Source organism: Aricia agestis, chromosome 11, assembly GCF_905147365.1.
Source record: "Aricia agestis chromosome 11, ilAriAges1.1, whole genome shotgun sequence".
Taxonomy (NCBI): domain Eukaryota; kingdom Metazoa; phylum Arthropoda; class Insecta; order Lepidoptera; family Lycaenidae; genus Aricia; species Aricia agestis.
In genome coordinates this window covers 6,844,983-6,867,254 of record NC_056416.1, presented here as the reverse complement: position 1 = coordinate 6,867,254, position 22,272 = coordinate 6,844,983, and the positions used below count along the sequence as shown (strand labels likewise).

The 22,272-nt window shown below is 36.2% G+C and overlaps 1 protein-coding gene across 2 annotated transcripts in view; it reads left to right on the top strand.

Annotated features, from left to right (window-relative positions):
• Positions 1–22,272, top strand: part of LOC121731794 (Ca(2+)/calmodulin-responsive adenylate cyclase-like) — a 139,125-nt gene that overhangs the window by 87,469 nt on the left and 29,384 nt on the right. For both annotated transcript variants that reach the window (XM_042121421.1, XM_042121420.1), the window contains exons 6-7: positions 15,011–15,122; positions 18,357–18,484. In XM_042121421.1, coding sequence (XP_041977355.1) covers positions 15,011–15,122; positions 18,357–18,484 — 240 coding nt within the window. The remainder of the gene's footprint in view (positions 1–15,010; positions 15,123–18,356; positions 18,485–22,272) is intronic.

Genomic DNA, 22,272 nt, shown 5'->3' with positions numbered 1-22,272 from the left:
ATTTCTGTGTGACATACTAATTATTTAGTCACTTCAATAAAATAATATTCAGGGCAATGATATTATATGAAAAACTCAAAGATTTAGGGCTAAATACTTTATATGGCAAAACAAAAACATTTGCCGGGACAACTAGTATATTATAAAACATATAAAAGGAAATTGGAAGTAAAGGAGCTCTAAAAGCATATTTTGTAAGTAACCATTTCATAAATACCTGCTTATACTAGAAACAAATTTATAGGAAATTGAATTAGTTGTGTATAAAGATTTAAGGGTAATAAGAAAAAAATAAAAAGTAATCGAAAATATTATATTTTACATAATATGTGCTAAAATTGTTCAAAATTAATTAGACTTTTCTTGGGCCCAGCATTTAGATTTGGCTGTGGCTGAGACGATGATGGACCTGTGTTAGAAGGACCTGTGTTAGAATTTTCTTCTAACGTCAAATTTCTTATAGGCATTCCTCTTGAGTGCCTGCTGTCAACAATTTCAGGTAGTAAGCACTTCATATAAAATTTAACAAGTGTTGGTTCCATTTTCGCCTTCCAAAAATCGTCGTCTTTTTCTATTCGTAACGTCAATAGCGGTTCGCTTTCCCCTCCCCAGATTCCAAGAAGACATTCTTGCCTCTCCGTAACGTGAAGTTGTCCCTGTATTTGGTAATACCAATTACTTTTTTTATTAACTAAGCTGGTGCCCGTTTTTTTGTCATATTTTAAAATTTCAATCTTGTTTTCTTTGAACAAATTGGATAAACCTTTTTTTGAGGCACTGAAGGGACATTTTATTTCCACCAATATATTATCGTCTATCAGGCCGTCAGGAGTAGCTCCAATGAATGGGTGATTTTTATCGATGAATAATCCACAAGGGTCAATCTTTACATTTTCTTGTTCTTGAAGCTGCTGAAGGGCTTGGCGTTCGTGTTCTATTCCGTAACAAATAGACGCAACATTTGCCAAATTTTTTTTATACAAAATATTTTTTACTAAAGGTGCAGTATCTAAAGTACTTTTCCTCTTACAAATCTGGCCAAAATTAGAAGCAGTGATAAGATTTTTTCTTATTTCTAGCCACTCACTACAGTCCCGTTGCAACACCGTAGCTCTTTCTATGCAATGTCTGTCAGCAGTAAGTCGTTTTAGATTTGTTAAAAATTCTTCTTTGGCTGCAGCAAATTCATTTTGGGACATATCTGGTGCTGAGCTTGCCACTCCATAATCATGTTGCTGATTGGATTCTTTAAGTTTTCTAAATTTTTTTACTGGACGTTCGAAATTTAATTTTCTTTTTAATGTTCTTCTTCTTTCAATCTCTTTAACCCTTCCTCTAGGACTTTTTTCTGTAAAAGCTTTTTGAACAGTAGAAATAGCAGACATTGTGTTAAATGACACAGCAGCTGCAGAACATCTACCTTGATATCCACCTTTCAAAGCAAGATTTGTTCGTTTTCCCCCTATAAATTTGGCAATAACATTATTAAAACTTTCTACCCTATTCGTGTCTACATTTTCAATCAAACTGCGTGATTTTCTTGCAACATGTGACACTATTGCATTTAATCTGAAAAAGAACATAGAATTCTGAATAGTTTTGAACTCTCTGTTACTATTCTTATCCTTGTCGCAGTAATGCGGTTGACACATTTTGTGATCACCAAAAGCATGAGACACGGAGTTCACAATGTCATTGTGCAGACATGTTATGGCACCATCCCGTGTCCTGTTGTCTGATGCGTGATGATGTACTATCGATTTAACTATCACTTTACGCATTGTCATGATTTTAATATTAGTCAGGGTCTTTCGATGCGCTAACTGATACTTCGTATCAGTTGATAGAGCCCGCAGTTTCTTACAAAAATTTCTCAATATGTGGTTTCGGCACTCAATTTTTTCAACTGTTATGTTTTGCGATTTGTAAGGGTTAGCCTTAAGAATATTTAAATGCGTTGATGCATCTCCGTCTCCTATCATACGGTGGTATATAATGCCGTACGTCTGCATAGATAATTTGAATCCTTCGACCAATATTTGAGTTTCCATGGAGCTGGAAGAACCCTTGAAGTTTTTAAAGCACTTATGTTCCGCTGGTGTAATATTTTTGTGTTCAGCTCGGGCACAGACAAGACAATATTTATTTTTTACTCCAATATACAGAATTTGGCCAGTTTTTCTACCAATTATAGCTGCAGTTCCCGATGAAGCTGTGTAATTAGAACCGTATGATCTAGCGCACCATGAACCATCAGTGTAGACATCCACTAAAGCGTAGCCATTCTTAGTTCGCCCTTCCGCTATGGCAATCTCCTTCTCTTTTTGTGCAGCAACTTCCATACAGGTACTTGCAACCTTTTCCCATTTCTCTAAAACTTCAGATTGTAATTTAGAATAATAGTTTGGGCTGAATACGGGAATGTCCATAGCTGCACACAATTCATCAAACTGAGACAATCCAATACCAGTCGCTATTATACCACTAGTTGCAGCTATATTCAAATTGACCTTTTCATTATCGTTTATATTTTCCGAATCAATACAACAAATATGTTTGCAAAAGTTGCACTTAAATTTAAAGGTTGATATCAGCCCTGTTCTTTTTTCACTTATCAATTGAAAGTTGTTTTTGTCACAGTTAAATAAGCCATTATGACGTCCTTTCTCTTGAAGCTGTTCTAAAACATAATTTATGTCGACAATCCGTCGTCCTGAGACAGGCTGAAAGTCATCGTCTTGCTTTTCAAGTTCTATGACTAACGAATAATCATCATTTTCATACTGGCTGAAACAATATATACATAATCTTCTATATATATAAAACTCAAGGGTGACTGACTGACATGGTGATCTATCAACGCACAGCCCAAACCACTGGACGGATCGGCCTAAAATTTGGCATGCAGGTAGATGTTATAACGTAGGCATTCGCTAAGAAAGGATTATGATAAATTCCTACCCCAAGGGTTTCAAATAGGGGATGAAAATTTGTATATAACTATAATATATATAAAACTCAAAGGTGACTGACTGACATGGTGATCTATCAACGCACAGCCCAAACCACTGGACGGATCGGCCTGAAATTTGGCATGCAGGTAGATGTTATAACGTGGGCATTCGCTAAGAAAGGATTTTTTCGCTAAGAAAAGAACCCTAAAAAACAGAAAAACAGACAAACAAACCGACAAACAAACAAACACCCAAATAACAACTTTATAATTGTATAGATAGACTAGCTGTCATATTAATATCTGTGTATGTACTTACGATAACGGCGAAAATGCATCTTCTTTTGTTCTATTTACATCTTTACTTCCGTTTATGTTAATACCATCTTCATTTTCAAATATTCTACTTACATCTTCTGTGTTTTTGCATCTAAAACAAAAATCAGAAACCATAATATTATAATATAATAATAAGTTTAGTTAGTCCTACTGCTATTCTTTTTTTACCCTTTGGGTACGGAACCCTAAAAAACAGACAAACAAACCGACAAACAAACAAACATCCAAATAACAACTTTATAATGTATGTACTTACGATAACGGCGAAAATGCATCTTCGTTTGTTCTATTTACATCTTTACTTCCGTATATGTTAATAACATCTTCATTTTCAAATATTCTACTTACATCTTCTGTGTTTTTGCATCTAAAACAAAAATCAGAAACCATAATATACCTAATAATAAGTTTAGTTAGTCCTACTGCTATTCTTTTTTTACCCCTTGGGTACGGAACCCTAAAAAACAGACAAACAAACCGACAAACAAACATTTAACATCCAAATAACAACTTTATAATTGTATAGATAGACTAGCTGTCATATTTTATCTATGTAGGTACTTACGATAACGACGAAAATGCATCTTCGTTTGTTCTATTTACATCTTTACTTCCGTTTATGTTAATAACATCTTCATTTTCAAATATTCTACTTACATCTTCTGTATTTTTGCATCTAAAACAAAAATCAGAAACCACAATATAATAAAATATAAAAAAGTTTAGTTAGTCCTACTGCTATTCTTAGACTGTGGTCTGTGTCACTTTGAGTACGGAGTACTATTATATATTCTGTGCTTTGAGGGAAATTATAATAGTATTTTCTTTGCTTTATTGCATATGTCTATAAATATCTACATATAGAATATAACAATCGCTGTTATTTAAATAATGTGACATCTTAGAGTAGATTAGATTGAAAATTTGGAAAATTATTTATTTGTATTATCTTATTTACAATACATTATTATAATATAATTATGTAAGGTTCATCAGCTGAAATTCCTATGCTATAGTACTTGAAATGGCTAATATTTTGGTATGTACTGACTGTCTTGGTACTTACGAGACTTGTCCATCATCATCGTTGGGTTGTTTGGCAAAAATTCCTCTCTGTGTTCGCTGTCTCACAGCACTAAAATGAATTGAAATAATTTTATAATATTACAATACTATTATGATCTTGGTTTTTATATTAGTAATAATAATTATAATATTATTATCGATCGTCGAAAAGGTAACAAAGGTACTTATCAAAAAATGTATACTATACAATTTTTGATACATTGTATAGAATAAATAGGTACTTACGCAAAGTGCTTTCGGAGCTTCTTGAGTTCCGACAGCCTTGTCTTCTTGATTTTATTTTTTTTATTTGCCATTTCAAATATATTAATTCACCAATTAAATTTACAATAACCTTAATTCCTATCTATACAAACTATTTTACAATATAATACACAGAGGCAATAATAATAATCAGCGGCGACAATGTAGTGACGAGCAAAATTGGCACAGGTCCGACATCGATGACGTCCGACAGGACACTGATGCGACGTGGATTCAGGCGTGGTGCGCGTAAACCGTATTTTTCGTTGATATTGAATCGAAAAATAATAAAACTAAACATCTATCCAATGAGTGCCCTGTAAAATTTTATTAGTAATCGAACTGTCCAAATTATTTTTCGATTGGGTGCCTGTAAGTCCTATAAAACTCAAAATGCTTTTAAAATCGATGTTGTTTCGGAATTTTTTTCTATCGAACAAAATTATCTGTATTGTGTTTCTATCCAATGAAAGCACTAGTTAAAAGATGCATCTATACATGTATATATTTTTCAGTTTTTTTAAATGACGCTTTCTTTAAAAAAAACTCATTCTAGAAACGTGAATTTGGAATAAGCGGGCCTTAATAACGCGCCTACAAAATTGTGCAAGCGCAGAACATGCCGATAAATTAGATTAGCGGGTTACTTCTCCATAGAACAATATTTCATAGTAAGCATCTGTCCTTTTCATTCCTGTGAACTGATCGTCATGTTCTGTCTCGTTCTAGCACGCGCCAATAATACTCAGAAATAAGCCGATCAAAATGGGCTTACTACGGAGAAAGGTTAATTAGCAACGCACAGGTGCAAGCGAGAAAGATGAGTCATGACGTAAAATTGTTATGATACGAATTAAGAATGAATGTAGCGGCATAATACTCTTGCTGGCGCGTAACACATTTTATTTGGTAGGATTTTTTGTAATACGACTTTATTAGGAATCCCTATAGTGGTATTAATTAAATGATAGGCGCGTAATACATTTTTATTTTGCTGGTTTTTTAGTTTGATATAATATGGCGGATAACTGCGAAACAACTGTGTAAACAACTTGTTGTTTGTTTTCAGTTTTGTTTTGTCGAATTTTATTTGTTTTAGTGTTAGAAGTGTGTCATGAATTAAATTAATTTATAATTATTGTGATTTGTGTGTCATACGTAATCGTGTAGTTCGGAAACGGCATTAATTCAGATAGAGTAAACTTTTTATTTTGACTTTTTTAAGGCATCATTATCAAACTTCAAACTCGAACATAATATGTACCTACATCAGTGCTGAGCATTTTGGTAAGTAGATTTTATACTCCGGCTTCCCTTCCGAAAATATTCACCCTTCGCCACTGCTGAATACATATAATTGCGTAAACAAACTTTTTATTACAGCTGAAGTAATGTTAATAATGTCTAGTAAAGGAGTGAGCACACTGAGACGGGCCGTGCCGGGGCTCAGCGTGCCGGGGCTCATCGCCATAAAAATCATCCGCTTCCATACAAATTGTATGGAGGCGGATTATTGCGATGAGCCAAGGCAAGCTGAGCCCCGGCACGGCCCGTCTCAGTGTGCTCACTACTTAGGTTACTACCTACGTCAAAGCATCATTAACTATTAATTTGAAGGTTTGGCAATTCAGTTCCTAAATGGCTAGGTATAAATTAAAAAAAATACAGCCGAACATATTATAACATCGTGATTTTTAGGGTTCCGTACCCAAAGGGTAAAAATGGGACCCCATTACTGAGTCTTCGATGACTGTCCGTCTATCTGTCTCCAGGCTGTAACTCAAGAACCGCTATAGCTAGACTTCTGAAATTTTCACAGATTATGTATTTCTGGTGCCGCTATAGCAACAAATTGTATGGGAGCCTTTTTAAAAAAGTTAATATTTTAAAAAGGCTCCCATACAACAAACGTTATTTTTTGGTCTTTTTGGCTCGTTATCCATAATGGCAACATATAGATTACTAGCTGTTGCCCGCGACTTCGTCCGCGTGGACTTCAGTTTATAGCGCGCGATGTCAACAAAATTTGTGTCAAAAGCTTTTATAAAAAAACCCTGGTACCCCTTAAATCAATACAGCTGTGCAGTGTACACACAATAAGTACTTCATTTTTTTATATTAAACTTTATATTTTATGCCAAATTTTAAAGCTTATTTAGCCCCCCAATTACACAACTATACCCATAAACTATTTATCATTGAAAGGTTTAGCCCTTGCTTGTTAAAATGTCCTGTCTTCTCTTTCATTCATATGAAAAACGAAATAGCTAACGTGATACTAATTCGAGCATTAACTTTAACAGTCGTTGGTGAAATTTGGTCTTAAGGTTACGTCACTGCCTGCACAGATAAAGTAGGTACTGAGTTATTTAATACCGTAGAATAGATATAACAATCGAAAAAAATCGAGACTTAAATGTAAGATGATACCACCTCTTATAGAAAGACTTTTGAGCAAGCGTCAGCGCGATGTAGAAGCCGCACGGCGCCATCTATTATGAATTTTTTGAACAAATTTACGACCCTTACAACCCTTTTTTCCAGTAAAAAAGTAGCAAATGTCCTTTCTTAGGCTTTAGACTGTCTGTATACAACATTTTATTACAATCGGTTCGGTAGTTTTGGCGTTTGGCGTGAAAGCGAGACTGACAGACAGACAGACAGACAGAGATACTTTCGCATTTATAATATTAGTATAGATTATGTGCACACTGCACAGCAATTTTTGGGTATTTTGATTAATTAAGGGCCGCGCTACACCGGAATGGCAGCGGCGAGGCGAGCACTTTCAGCGCTGCCATTCCGGTGTAGCGCGGCCCTAAGAGGGGTACCACTTACCAGGGTTTTAAAAAGTTTTTAAATTTGACACAAATTTTGTTGACACCGCGCACTATAAACTAAAGTCCACGCGGACGAAGTCGCGGGCAACAGCTAGTTATGAATAAAAACAATATTATATAATAAAGTAGGTATGATTAGTTCTGTTACAATAATGAAGTAAAAAATAAAACGCCATCTGTTTTCATATAAGTATTAGAATTAAAATGTTGATTGCATTGATATATTTTCTGGATGGAATATAGGCCAACACGGTACACTCGAACTCCTTAGAAATGCAGTAGGAGTTCTATAAGATAAGATAGATTGATTATTATTATACCAAGTGATAATATTATTAAACATAATATTCTAACGTATTAAAAACTATAAACAAAAACATAATAACTAATAAGTATGATTAGTTCTATGTTACAATGTAAAAACTAAAACGCCATCTGTTGAATCGTATTAGAACTAAAATGTTCATTGCATCGATATATTTCTGGATTTTTATAATATTATACATAAAATATATTTAAGATTTTTGAAATATTATTTTAATACAGAACCAAGACCCAGGAACATTGAAAACTTTTTGTTCCGCCTGCGGGACTCGAACCCAGGACCCCCAGGATGAGCGCTGGCCACGCGCAATGCGAATAAATTTTCATCGATATTGTCATGGAAATAAGATATTTTCCCACATCAAAATGTAGCCTATGTCCTTTCTCAGACTCTAGAATAACTGTGTACAAAATTTCAGTGCAATCGGTTCAGTAGTTTTGGCGTGAAAGCGAGACAGACAGACAGACAGAGATACTTTCGCATTTATAATATTAGTATAGATAGACACTTGCAATTTTCACAAAATCCTCAATTATATGTGTACTTTAATATGAAAAAATAAAATTAAAATAAAATAAATAATTAAGAGGGGCTCCCAAACAAAAAACACAATTTTTTCCTTATTTTCGCTATATAACGGTACGGAACCCTTCGTGCACGAGTCCGACTCGCACTTGGCCGATTATTTGAAGTCGGTTAATTTTTAGAACGCAGGATGTTTACACGATTAATACAAACGAAACGTTTATACTACGAAAAGTTACATCTATGTAAAAACTACACCTCAACACCGAATAGCCAAAAAACACGCATTCTTCTAGTAGTAATACAAAATACGTGTTTTTTTAAATACGTCTTTGCATAAGCAAAAACATTTTATATAATAACTACTACTAACACAGTCCCAAATGTATTAATTGCACACCTAGCAGTTTTTCTAAACATTATTCCCCTTCTCTTTCTATAATAAGTAATTATTATTATTATTATTATTATGATAAAATGACTTAGAATAATGGACATAAAGAACAGTGAATAATAAGGCAAATCGTTCATTAGCTACTGTCAATTTAATATTAGCTAATAGTAATATCGGAATGTGCTATGTATGTAGATGAATTATATCTATTAGAAAGAAGATAAAAACATAATATTAAGCTAAATGCTTATATTATGTCTAAACTCGACTACTTATTCTTTTAACGTTTATCTTACGAACAACAACAACACAAAATTTCTAGGAAAAATAACGCAAGAAAACTTTACAAGCTTTTCGTCTGTAATTTGTATCACAAAGTCATCCAATAAATTTATTCCTAGTTTTGAGGTTATTCCCTTTCCCAACAAACCTTCTGTCAATCAATGTTGTCCTTTGTCATGTAAAGACCACTTTTCCGGGTTTATTCGGTCGGAAAAACTTCGTGCATAAACCTCTCCAATTTCCTCTATCGTGTCTTCCTGCCTGACGAGACAAACGGAAATTCGTTAATAAAGCGTTTCTTCTACCAAGAAAAAAACATTTATTGTAATTTCTAATTAATGTTAACCAATTTAGTGATGATAGAATTTTTTTGATTTTATTTTACAGATTGTCCTGTATAAGGAGATACATACATAATGTATTTTTGAGCTTTATAACGCATCATAATATAGTATGCAGCATCTTTGGGTGACTTGCGAACATTGCTGAAAACAGATTGCTTAGTTTTGTGATTATTGCTTTGAGTTGTCAGTTTCTTATGAGAATCATTGTATATTTTATGATTATTTTATTATTCGTAGGATTATTATTTATTTATGCAATAAAGAAAGTTTTGCACAACTCTCAACATTGTGGTACTCGTATATCTAAATAAACTATGAACAGCGGTAAGCACAGGCTATAATATTATAGTTTGAACACCGCCTGTGTTCGAACAAAAATATAAACAGTTTTGGATCTTTTTATTTGAAGCACGTATATCAAAATAAAAATAATTTGATATTAAATTAATAGATAATTAAGTGGCTACTTAAAGTAAAATTAGGGGGGAAAATTTGTGGCACGTCCGTACCCTTTTTGTTGGGGAAAGGAAGTTATTAGAGTTGAGACGTGACGTCTACCCGGAAACACAGCTGGAAAGTACACCATCTCCCCGAATACTAAATCACTGTCTTGTTCTTCTTCTTCTTTACAAATGGCCGACTCAGTGAGTTGCCAATGTCAGAGTGGCTTGAAAGACTTTGCTGCTGTCTTTGCTCTATGAAATGAAGGTCTGGTGAAGTAAGAAGAGTGTACGGTTACATAACAAAATTACATATTTACAAGAGTTGATTGACCTAAAACAAACATAAACACAAATTGTAGTAGAAACATCACAATCAATTTTTTTTTTAATTAAATTAGGGGGCAAACGAGCAAACGGGTCACCTGATGGTAAGCAACTACCGTCGCCCATGGACACTCGCAACATCAGAAGAGTTGCAGGTGCGTTGCCGGCCTTTTAAGAGGGAATACGCTCTTTTCTTGAAGGTTTGCAGGTCGTATCGGTCCGGAAAAACTGCTGGTGACAGTTCATTCCAGAGTTTTACAGTGCGCGGCAGAAAGTTACGCGAAAAACGCACTGTGGAAGACTGCCACTCATCAAGGTAATGAGGATGGTATGTTTTTCGCGTGGGACGATATCGAAAAGTTGCAGGTGGTATGATTCCTAACAATTCCTCAGAGCACTCCCCGTGATACAACCGATAGAGGATGCAGAGTGAAGCTACATCTCGGCGTAATTCCAGGGGGTCCAAGCTGTTTGAAACACTATGGCAGTCAACAATTCGAGCAGCCCTTCGTTGGATATGATCCAGAGGGAGCAGTTGGTATTTTGGCGCCCCTACCCAGAGATGAGAACAATATTCCATATGAGGCCGAACCTGCGCCTTGTAGAGTTGTAGGCGTTGATCCGGACTGAAGTACTGTCTCGCTCTGTTAAGAACGCCAAGCTTCTTCGAGGCTAATTTGGTCTTACCCTCAAGATGATATCGGAACTGGACTTCGCTCGATATGTTGACGCCAAGTACCTCAATGCTAGGGGAGATGGTTAAAGATGTGCCCTCGAAACGAGGATAAACGACCATTGGTGACTTTTTAGTGGTGAACGCGCAGACTTGTGTCTTGGTGGGGTTGAATTGGACTAAGTTACATCTACCCCATTCAGAGACCTTCTCCAATGAATTCTAATATGAATAATAATATTGTTAACACGAATATATGTACACAAAATTTCAATAAATGGGGTATCTACATATGATAAAACCAATTTAAAATTTATAGGGCAAGGAATAAATCACTGTCAATACAAGTGTTTGACTTTGTTGTTGTTTGAGATAGTGAGTGTAGTTAGAATAGTTTTCGTAAACAATAAGATAGTTAAGCTTGGCCTACTGAACTAAGGGAATTCGGCTTGGCGATGCCTAAAAGTAATGCATTTGAATGTCAATTGTGCAGCTACATATTTCCATTTTGTATTACTATGACGCTTTGCCTCTTGACATATTGTTTTTGTCTCTGACCTTGGGCGCACGCTTAACGCAGCGAACGCCCTTAGAGATGAACAAGAGAAGTCATATAAATAGAAGTTAAAACACGTCATGTCGGTTTCATCTCTGTGTCTTTAAGCTTTAAAATGCTGGGTCGGCAAAATATTATTCAATCATCCATATAAAAATTCTTTTGCCGTGTCCGTTATTGAATAAAATAACGGCAAAATTCCACGATAGATACGCTCGGAAAATCTCTATTGTGAAGCTAATTATATAACATTGTGAGGACTAGCGCTTTCGTTCATAAGAATTTCCTCAGCGTCACACAAAACATCAATATCTTAACAATAGATTCCATTTAAATAACATCAACTATATTATACTGTAATTTTATATCGTGCTCCGCTTTTATCTAGAAAATATATTTTCTATTGTGTATTTTTAACTTAAACAAAAGTATACTTCGTCGAGGGAAAGATCAGGATATTGTCTAAAATAAAGGGTTGAAACTTAAACAAATAACATAACTAAAAGAATACCGACCTCTGTGGCTCAGTTGGTGGGCTATTGGTAGCTCAAGCCGGGGGTCGTGGGTTCGAATCTCGCCGACGGAACAAAAAGTTTTCATAGTTCCTGGGTCATGGATGTGTATTAAATATGTGTTATAATAAAAATCTTAAATATATGTATAGTATAAAAGTATTAAATATATTTCCGTTGTCTGGTGCCCGTAATACAAGTCCTTCAGGTAGATAGATAGATAGATAGATAATGGCAATCTTAGGTATTATTTTCGGTTAATAAAAAAATTTCGAAAATTAATGTCTAAAACAAACAAATATAACAGTACCTGAACTTTGTAGACATTTTACAAAAAATAAATACACTCCCGGGGGAGGCAACATGTGCGCAATAATCATCAAAACCTATTTTAAAAATGCTTCATAAAAATAAACATAATCAATAAGTAATAAAATAAGTCTTGTCTTCTAAATTACAAAATTATAAAAATTCCCGGTGACTCTGCTGGTAATTTTCGCCGGTAAATTTGTGTGCGGCCGGGCTAAAGGTCTCAGCAACCAGGCCATAAGCTCCAAAAAATAGTTGTTACACTATTTGACAGAATTGGACAACAAATGTTTGACATGTAATAAACAAATCAGCATCTATTAAAATGATAAAGTATTCATTAATCATTACACATATCGAGTTTTCATTGTTTTTAAGATGTATTCTGCTATTCGGGACGGAAACAAATCCAACAAATCAAAAACCATGGCAATCGGTCCAGCCGTTCTCGAGTTATAAGTGTTGTAACAAACACGACTTTCTTTTATATATATATATATATATATATATATATATATATATATATATATATATATATATATATATATATATATATATATATATATATATAGATTATATATAACTAAAAGAGTAAGGGAGCACCAAAAAATTAGAATAGGTTATGTCAAGATAATATAAAGGGTTAAACCTTACTAAAACTAAAAGAATACAGGGCCAAAAGAAATCGATGAGTCGTAAGCCTATCCACTGGGGAGTAATTCTTAACGTTTATTGGTTAACCCTAAAATGAGTCACAGGTGGGCCGTAGGGCTTCAGTGACAGACAATTCAAGGGAAAACCAACGGTAATCGGCGGTAAGGGCCTGTCCACATTTGTGTCACCAATTCCAGGTGAAACGGTGCGTAAACGTGACTCAGTGCGCATTCATACCCTTGTACTGGTCAGGACTCAGACATTTTTATCACATTTTGATGAATATTTCATACTTTGAAGAAGAATTTTAAACCCAAATCACTGAGCCCACGTCTTCATTGCTCTAAAGAATAATTGTAAGGACTGTTGCAAATTGTACGGACCGATTTTCTCGTGCAATGTTTGTAAAGTGGGTCCGTCATATTGGCAGCATAGTTCTTTTTCGGCACAACGCAAAGCTCCCTACTAAACCTTTAGGCGACTTTAGTGTCAATGTAGACATGCCCTAAGCTAGAAACCCATTTGTATGTAATAGCCGTTGCACAATAGTGGTAATGGTCCCAACATGGCCGGTTCGCGTGCCCCCGTGCACTTTACACCGCCGGATCGTTTGTTTTATATCGATGTCCATTGTTTTATATACAGGAAAGCATTAGAATATGAATACAGCAGTCAATTGCTCATTAATTATTATGTTAATCGTATTCACTCTCATATACACTGTATCTAGTTATCTATATGTTACACCTATTATATTATAAATGGGATAATGTGTCTGTCAGTTTGTGACTGTGGGAATAGGCGTAGTGGCCGCAAAGGAAGATCTTCCGACCGAGCGAGGTGCTATACTCGGTCAGGCCGAAGCCCACGTAATTGATTTCAGCTGCCGAAGTTAGAAAACTTCGATAGCGCGATGCAGGATTATGGCACGTGGATATACCGCCACATCACTTTCGCTACCGCTGAACTAAGTGTCTTGGGCAGGGGTCACCAAATGGCAGACCGCGGTCCGCATCCGGACCGCCGACCCATTGTGTGCGGACCAAGCATGTTCGAAGATGATCTTCGTTCATCTAAGAACTTCAACATCTCCAGGATTTAATGTCAATATCTATAGCTTGCACCAGTCGTTCACTTCAAACTTCAGGGTGATAATTAGCTACAAAAATGGTTACTTTTCTCATTAATATCTAAAAAATACCTTTGTAATTTCCATAATTGCCATTGATTATTACATTTTTTTATATAAAATGTGTGGACCGCGAAGGTCATTTCATGTCTTGAAACGGACTCCGAGCGAAACTAATTAGTGACCCCTGGTCTTGGGTATGGGGATGCTTTGAGTGAGATCCCGGAAGTTTTATGCCAGAAAAATATACGGTTCCCGTAGGATATACGGATTTTTGCGCAACAAAGTTGTGAGCAATTTATTCACATTAGTCCATTTTAAGCTTTTTTGGGATCAACAAATCCAGAAGTGAAACAGAAATTTTATAACATTTCTAACCTGTAAAAACTGTAAACTTTACTCAAATAAAGCCACAACATCTTGTACGGCCAATCACAGTTGGTACTTAGGGTTGCATTTACTCGAGTTCACTAAGTTGTAGTGGAGAAGAGAAGGCTTTACAGGGTCTCTACTTAACCTAAGTAGAGACCCTGTAAACTTGTAAAGCCTCCTCGGCATCGATCCCTGACCTCTAATGTTACTTGTTTCAAACACACTTAAGTAATTAGAAACAGTTTAAGATATTCTACACGTCTCCTCAGTTTATTGAAAATTTATAAACAGGGATGTTCCTCAAACGTTGTCAACACGGATTTTTTAACAGGCTTTCATAAAAGGAGCAGTTTATGGCATTTAAATGTTAATAAAATGCTTCTTATTTGTACGTAAAGTGTAAGAGTGAACGTTTGTGGCTGTTCAAGTGTGCAACTATTGTTGATTATTAGAGCTTGATATTTTGTTTGATAAAACATTAGGCATATAATACCTATTCTATTGCGACATCTTTACACAAAACAACTTCATGTTTAGTAGTCCTCTGTCCTCATTTGCAGTCCATATTAGTAACTTAGTTCGGTTACCTACACTATCAGCACGTCGCTCTACCTAGCATTCAGGATTTCGTCACCTGAGCGTTTGTTTCACCATCCTTTCCCGCCTGTGCGTCTTATCATCCTTTCTGACCTGTGTGATTGTTCCAGCATCCTGTTCGCGGACATCGTGGGCTTCACGGTGCTGGCGTCGCAGTGCAGCGCGCAGGAGCTGGTGCGGCTGCTCAACGAGTTGTTCGGCCGGTTCGACCAGCTCGCTAATGTGAGTACGAGCTGTATTTAAGCTATACTGGGTGAAATTTTAATGGTTGTTTTCCCGCAGTAAAATGATTCTATCTTAGTAGTACTTACTTACTTATACTTCACAAATCTATTGAGATTTGTGAAGTATTTTTTTATTCAAAATATAAATAAAATTAGGCCGCGTCATAGCCGCTCGCGCCTATCGGCATAAAGTTGCCATAGTACGTCATAGAAAATATTTTTTATTTTCAAAAAATAACTTGCATGATTCGATCTAGTACTAGTGTACTACTATAGGTAAATCGTTCTGCTGCGGGAAAACAACCTATAATAATACTAGATGACGCTCCGTAGCACCAAATTTCGTATTTCGCGCGGGAACCGTACATTTTTCCGGGATAATCTCCTATTACCGGAACTCAAAGTATCTTTTTTTTAAAAATTAAATAAGGGGACAAACGAGCAAACGGGTCACCTGATGGTAAGCAACTACCGTCGCCCATGAACACTCACAACATCAGAAGAGCTGCAGGTATGTTGCCGGCCTTTTAAGAGGGAATACGCTCTTTTCTTGAAGGTTTGCAGGTCGTATCGGTCCGGAAATACTGCTGGTGACAGTTCATTCCAGAGTTTTACAGTGCGCGGCAGAAAGTTACGCGAAAAACGCACTGTGGAAGACTGCCACTCATCAAGGTGATGAGGATGGTATGTTTTTCGCGTGGGACGATAGCGAAAAGTTGCAGGTGGTATGATTCCGAACAATTCCTCAGAGCACTCCCCGAAAATCTCCACAGTCCATAGTCCACACCCAGCAAAATCGGCTATCGATTTGGGCGTGAAGAGTTAACAGACAGACTTTCACATTTATATTAAAAGTACGGATAGATTTTTTTTACATAATATACAGTGATATAAAAGGGGCAAACTATTATACCACTAATTACAATTCAATACAAATAACACGACAGGGCATTTGCAATTGAGTTATAAAAAATTCAAAACATAAACTGATCTGTATAAGTAGCATACCAGTGACCAGTAGGGCAAATAAAGTAATAAATAATAATATACTTGATACGTCTTGTAAATAAAAATAATTCAAAACAAATCAAAGCAAACTGCGGAGACAGTTTCGACTTTCAACCTTTAGATGTGAAACGATATCTATCTTTTTTCGGACAAAATTGCTTCATATTTCTCGCCAGCAGTATTCTTTTGATCTGTTATCATCCGTGACGGATATATAAAGCAGAAATGTTTTATTTCGATACGCGAGCTTTTATTCCAGTATTAGCCAGCTGACCCTACCCTATTATCACTGAGCGTGAAAAACTTTTATCGAATTTTTCCCCTCGACCGTGTTACAAAGCTAAGGTTTATCAGTCTGGAATATTATATTTTTTTACCCTGGCAATACCAATTGCCAATATGTTTTCAGGCTTTCACATTATTTTTTCAATTTCAAATATTAAACTTATTAATTACGCAATGTTAAAAGAAAACAACTCATAAAAATACAGTTTATATGTATTGTTCTCTTTCGTGATAAATAATAAAACATGGGGCGTTTTCTGGAAAGGGCCGCCATCATAATTTGCTTCGTAAATTGCTCGCTTCATATTTTCCCGTCCTTCCGTTTTCGTGTCCTTATTACGGTGGCGTATTCACACAGAGATCGGGGTTCCTGGAATTTGAGCGCCCAATATTCGGTGATGAATTTTGGTGACAGGCTAAAGCCTGGAAAACCTATTTCTGTTCGGGGGGTATTGGGGACTCTTTGCTGTGTTGATCAACTTAGTTCCTGATTGGATGCGACCTTTCTGATCATTTCGGGTAATGGACACACTATTAGGGATAGCAGGGTTATAACCTTTTATCCTGTTCCCGAGGGATACAAAAACAAGTTTAATACTATTCGTCATGTCGAGCTCGTGTGTTGAAGAAATTGCGCAATAACGAATTCCCACGCAAACAAACTTTGGGATAAAGCCAACATTAAATAAAAGCCTGACAAATACGTCAAATATTTGGATCGCAATATTTTTTCCTGGCATAGTGGCTTAGCTGTTACAGTTTTATGAAAGTTCAACAAAAGGGAAAAGATGAAGTTGAGAAGGGATTTAATAAAGATTGGAAGAAAATAGAAAAGACAACCGAAGGTATTGTGTCTCTCGGCAGGTCTGATTTAAACCTTTGTTTAGTTCAGAATAACTCAGACGTATTTCGCTGTAATTCCGGTTATTTTCATGCCGTTAATTCACGGACTTTTCTATTTCGTCATCATAAATACGCTTGAAGACCAGAGGGGCCAAAATGGTCGCTTTGTAGAATCATAATATGATTCATTTTCTTAAAATTGCAAAATCGTCACTCTGCTTGCAATTCATGTCAACAGATCGACAAGGCATTATATGAACGTGGCGAAAAAAGGAACTAACGCTGCCATCATACAAAAACGTCATTTTATGACAGTTCTCCTTTACCTGCAGCGCCCCCGTCACGTTCGTAAAAAGCCTTGTCGATCCAGTAATTCGTACTAATTTAACATTAATTGTCAGTTTGACAGTTTTGACAGTTCATTTGCTTAATTGATTGAGAGGAATTGCTAAATGCGACCATTTTAGCCCCGCAGATACTAAACTCGGCATTTTATAAATTGGTCCAAAGGTGGACCATGTAATGTACTGCACATCACATTATATTGGGCTTAACTCAAAACTTAAACCAACCGACAGGATCCGATCTAGCCATTTAGCCGCTCCAGGCAAAGATCATTTTCGCCGCCCATTACATATACAGGAAACATATTTGCTAGGGGAAAATGGGAGAAATATTTAAGCAAAATACTCAAATATTATTTCCACTAGCAAACTTAAGGTAGGTTAGCTGGTAAAATTCTCAAACTTAAGTGGTGGATGGCTAGGTCGGAAGATAGGAATAAGTCAATTTCGCCGCCCCTCATTTTTGCCGCTCTGGGCAAATGCCCGGCTCGCCCCCCCCCCCCCCCCCCCCCCTAGATCGGGCCCTGCGGCAACCGAACTTAAATAGATGTGTATCGTGAATTACCTAAATGACATGTTGGTTCGTCGTCTTAATGAAAGAGACGGCACGAAAATTTGACAAACGATATTTTTATTATTGACTAACAACACAACGATTGACTCTTGCCTGCTTAGTCTAGAGTCTAGACTTTATAACTAGCTATTGGTTACTTGTATGTATGTAATATTATCCTGTGCGTTCCCCTGTGCAGGACAACCACTGCCTCCGCATCAAGATCCTGGGCGACTGCTACTACTGCGTCTCCGGTCTGCCGGAGCCGCGCTCCGACCACGCGCGGTGCACCGTCGAGATGGGCCTCGACATGATCGACGCCATAGCGTGAGTACCACAACACTGCTTGGCTTATCTCTCCATGTGAAACAGACGCAATATGGATGAATTTGGTGGTATAACTAGCGCTACAAACCTGCATCTCGCATTGAAGTTTTCTGAGTGCATCGGTATCTAAAAATGAATTTTCAAATGTGTTAGTCGCGCTAAAACTCGAAAACGGCTGAACGCGGTTTGGGCTGATTTTAGGCTTAAAATATTCGTAAAAGCCCAGGGAAGGTTTTAAAGTGACACGAAGTTCACCCGGACTGCTAGTAATACATAAAAATGGATTTCCAATTATGTTAGCGGCATCGACCTGGCCGAGCATAAGTTACCTCGCTCGTTCGGAAAATCTTCCCTATAACTATGATTGCTACCATGATTACGAAGCTGTCTGTACAATCGACGTCGATCATGAGCAATCATAGATGAATAATATACCTCTCTTCACTTTATTTGTAATACGATAATTCTAACTCCGGGCTAGCGTTGTGGTATAAGGTTCAGAATTCAGATGTTATTCTGCGGGCCTAAAATGGTCGCATTTAGCAATTATTCCTCTCAATAAATTCAGCAAATGAATTGTTAAAATTGTCAAACTGACAAAAGTCAAATTAGTACGAATTACTACAGATCGACAAGGCTTTTTATGAACGTGAGCGGGGGCGCCGCACGTAAAGGTAGCCTTTCAAAGCGAGCGTCTATAGCGTCAGTGACGCCGCGACTGTGAAAAATGTATGGTTTGAGGTCGAGCGCAGTGACGCTTACGCGGCAACTGTGACGTCACTTACGTCACTTACATACATTTTTACAGTCGCGGCGTCACTGACGCTCACTTTGAAAGTCCACCTTAAAGGAGAACTGTCAAAAATGAGGTTTTTGTATGATGACAGCGTTAGTTCCTTTTTTCGCCACGTTTATAATATAAAGCCTTGTCGATCTGTAGACATGAATTGCAAGCAGAGTGACCATTTTGCAATTTTAAGAAAATGAATCATACTACGATTCATATTATGTTTCTACAAAGCGACCATTTTAGCCCCGCTGTTCACGTTACTATATCCAAATTTAACATACAAAAAGTTCTCTCTATCTATCTATCAACATGCTATAAAAAGTTTAATTACTTTTCAGATACTTAAGTGATGAATTTTGTATATAAAATGTTTTCATTTCATTTGGGTGCGTTTGAACATGTTGTGGTTCACTCGAGTTGAGTCGAGCTCACCTCGTCACCGCGTTTGGGACCAGTTCGCTAATGACACCTGCACATTTAACGCTTTTATTACACCTGAGAGCTCAATTTTGCATTTAAATCGAAAAACGTATCCGACGTACGCCATTGTTTGATGTTCGTTCAATTGTTAGTCTTTTAATCGAAATATTGTAATTTGCGCTCTCAATTTAAATGGGTAAAAGATTATTTTTGTACTTTTAAGCTTATATTGCGCCGTATAACATTGTTTTTGTAATTTTTATTGATAAATAAAAGTTAAAAAAAAAACAACGTTGAGATACCGTAGTAACGTTGTTAGTACCTATCGATAAGAGTTAAGTGCTCGTAAGCAAACTTCGGGTTAGTTTGTCCGTCTAAACTGGAATTAATTTCAACCGATTTCAATAAAGAATTTAATTAAGACTTTATCAAGCGGACTAAATAAGCGGAAGAAAATATCATAAAAGCGTAGGAACGGTAGGAAATTCGTAGACCCTTGTAATTTCAGTTACAAGTGCTACGAAAGTTCGTAGCTGATCGTAGCGCGAGCTACGTGAGGCCTACTACGTCATACACGCCTTGAATACCATAACCATAATATTGCTCAATGCTCATACTGTCTTGAGTGTATACTGTATAGAATCTAGATGCAATTATAGGGAAGATGCGATATTGTTATTTTTGTGTGTATTTTAATGAACTCCATGTAGAATAGACCACAAGTAAATTAAAAAAATGAAAACACTGGAATTTACTGCAAAAAATGCGGTTTAAAATTGTGAATTTAAATTTTGGCGCCAAAACGGATCTAAAGACTGTATTACGTCACTACTGTTTGACAATTATTGACAATGGCCCCACCTGATCGTACCTCTCAAAAAGTTGCCATGCCCCGCGTAAAAATGGAAGCATTTTGATCGTTTTTAACGCTAAATGGCACGCGGGGATAGCATGTGTGACGTCACTGAACGCTGATTGGTGTTTTGAAATCCGTTCCGTTTTTAGTTACTTTTAATTCGTAATTTTTGTAAAAAAAAAAACAATGTTTTATAAAATATTAACCTTGCAAAATTTTCATAAATATTATATTTGCATGTTCCCTATTTAGCATAGACACTCAACATGCTATAGCGTCTAGGTAAACGCGCTACGCGTGATAAATCCGCCCGGGCAGAAAACGCGCACGTCTGTAGTGGCCAGTGGGTACTATAATTAACAAAATTAGTATTGCTATCGCAGCATCCCCAGGGATAACACACGAGCAACATAGAATATCATTGCACACGAGGGTGTAGTTCATTAAAGATTGTGTTATTTCTCATGTTATATATAGATTTAATTTTTTTAAATTGCGTTTCCACATATCGGAATAAACAATTTGATTACAGCATATATTCCAGTTTGAGCGTAACAAGCTAATGTAGTTAATGTCTAACTGCAGTTGAATGTGTGATAACTCGATGTGCGTCAGCCAGCGCCAAATCCAATCAACGATGCCTGGAAATACGTTTTACGAAAAAAAAATTCCACTCGCTACGTTATGGACTAAATTGTAAATTACCCTATTCTAGCTAAAAATAAGTGCTGATTATACAGTTCTGATCCAGAGTAGGAATCGAGTGATACTGACGTAAAGGTTATGCTGTGCTTAAAATGCGTTTTTCGCGTAACTTTCTGCCGCGCACTGTAAAACTCTGGAATGAACTGTCACCAGCAGTATTTCCGGACCGATGCGACCTGCAAACCTTCAAGAAAATACTACAAGATACATATTACATACATACTGTGCAATAATTTTTTAATCAGGTATATTACTAATCTGCAATTTATATTATTAAATTACCGGTAGACCTCGAGAGAGATGCAAAAATAATGCGCAATTCTCCTAAACCGCTTATGAGTTAAATGACTTTGCAGAAAAGCTTTAATAATATCTCAAACGCTTCTCGAAGCTGCAATGCACAAAGCTTTGCAAAGTTTTGTGAAACTCTACATAGAAATTACTATAGTGTTTAATAACATGATTAAATCAATATTTATATTACAGAATCGAAGAGGTAGTTAAGTAGATGAAGTGGATAATGGGCATTGTCCAAAAAAAAATCACATGTACTTTTTATATTTTTTTTCGTTAAAATAGGGTATTTTAAGAATATAAATTAAATAATTTTGAAATTCATTGGCTAGTTTTTTCTCAATAAATTTTTAAAGTCTCGCTCTGACGTCATCATCGGCGGCCAATAATTGACCTCTGCAGTTTGTTTTTTTCCTTTCAATCTTATTTATAATGGCTGGTTCGTCAAATGCAAGTTCTTATTATGTGAAAGCTGATACGAGAAGCCTACCAAAAGTTCGAAACGTAATGTTGGTCGAATTTATTGCTAATTTAACGCCATTGAAGGTCAAACAAAGGTTAAACATATTTGTTCAAAAATATAAGTAACTAATGGGTATTTTTTCGTTTATATACAGAAAAACGATCACTGACCTTATTCCTCGAAATGTTTTTGTAATGAGCAAAATTAAAAAAAATGGACAATCCCCATTGAACATTTTATAACAAACCTTTACGATTATT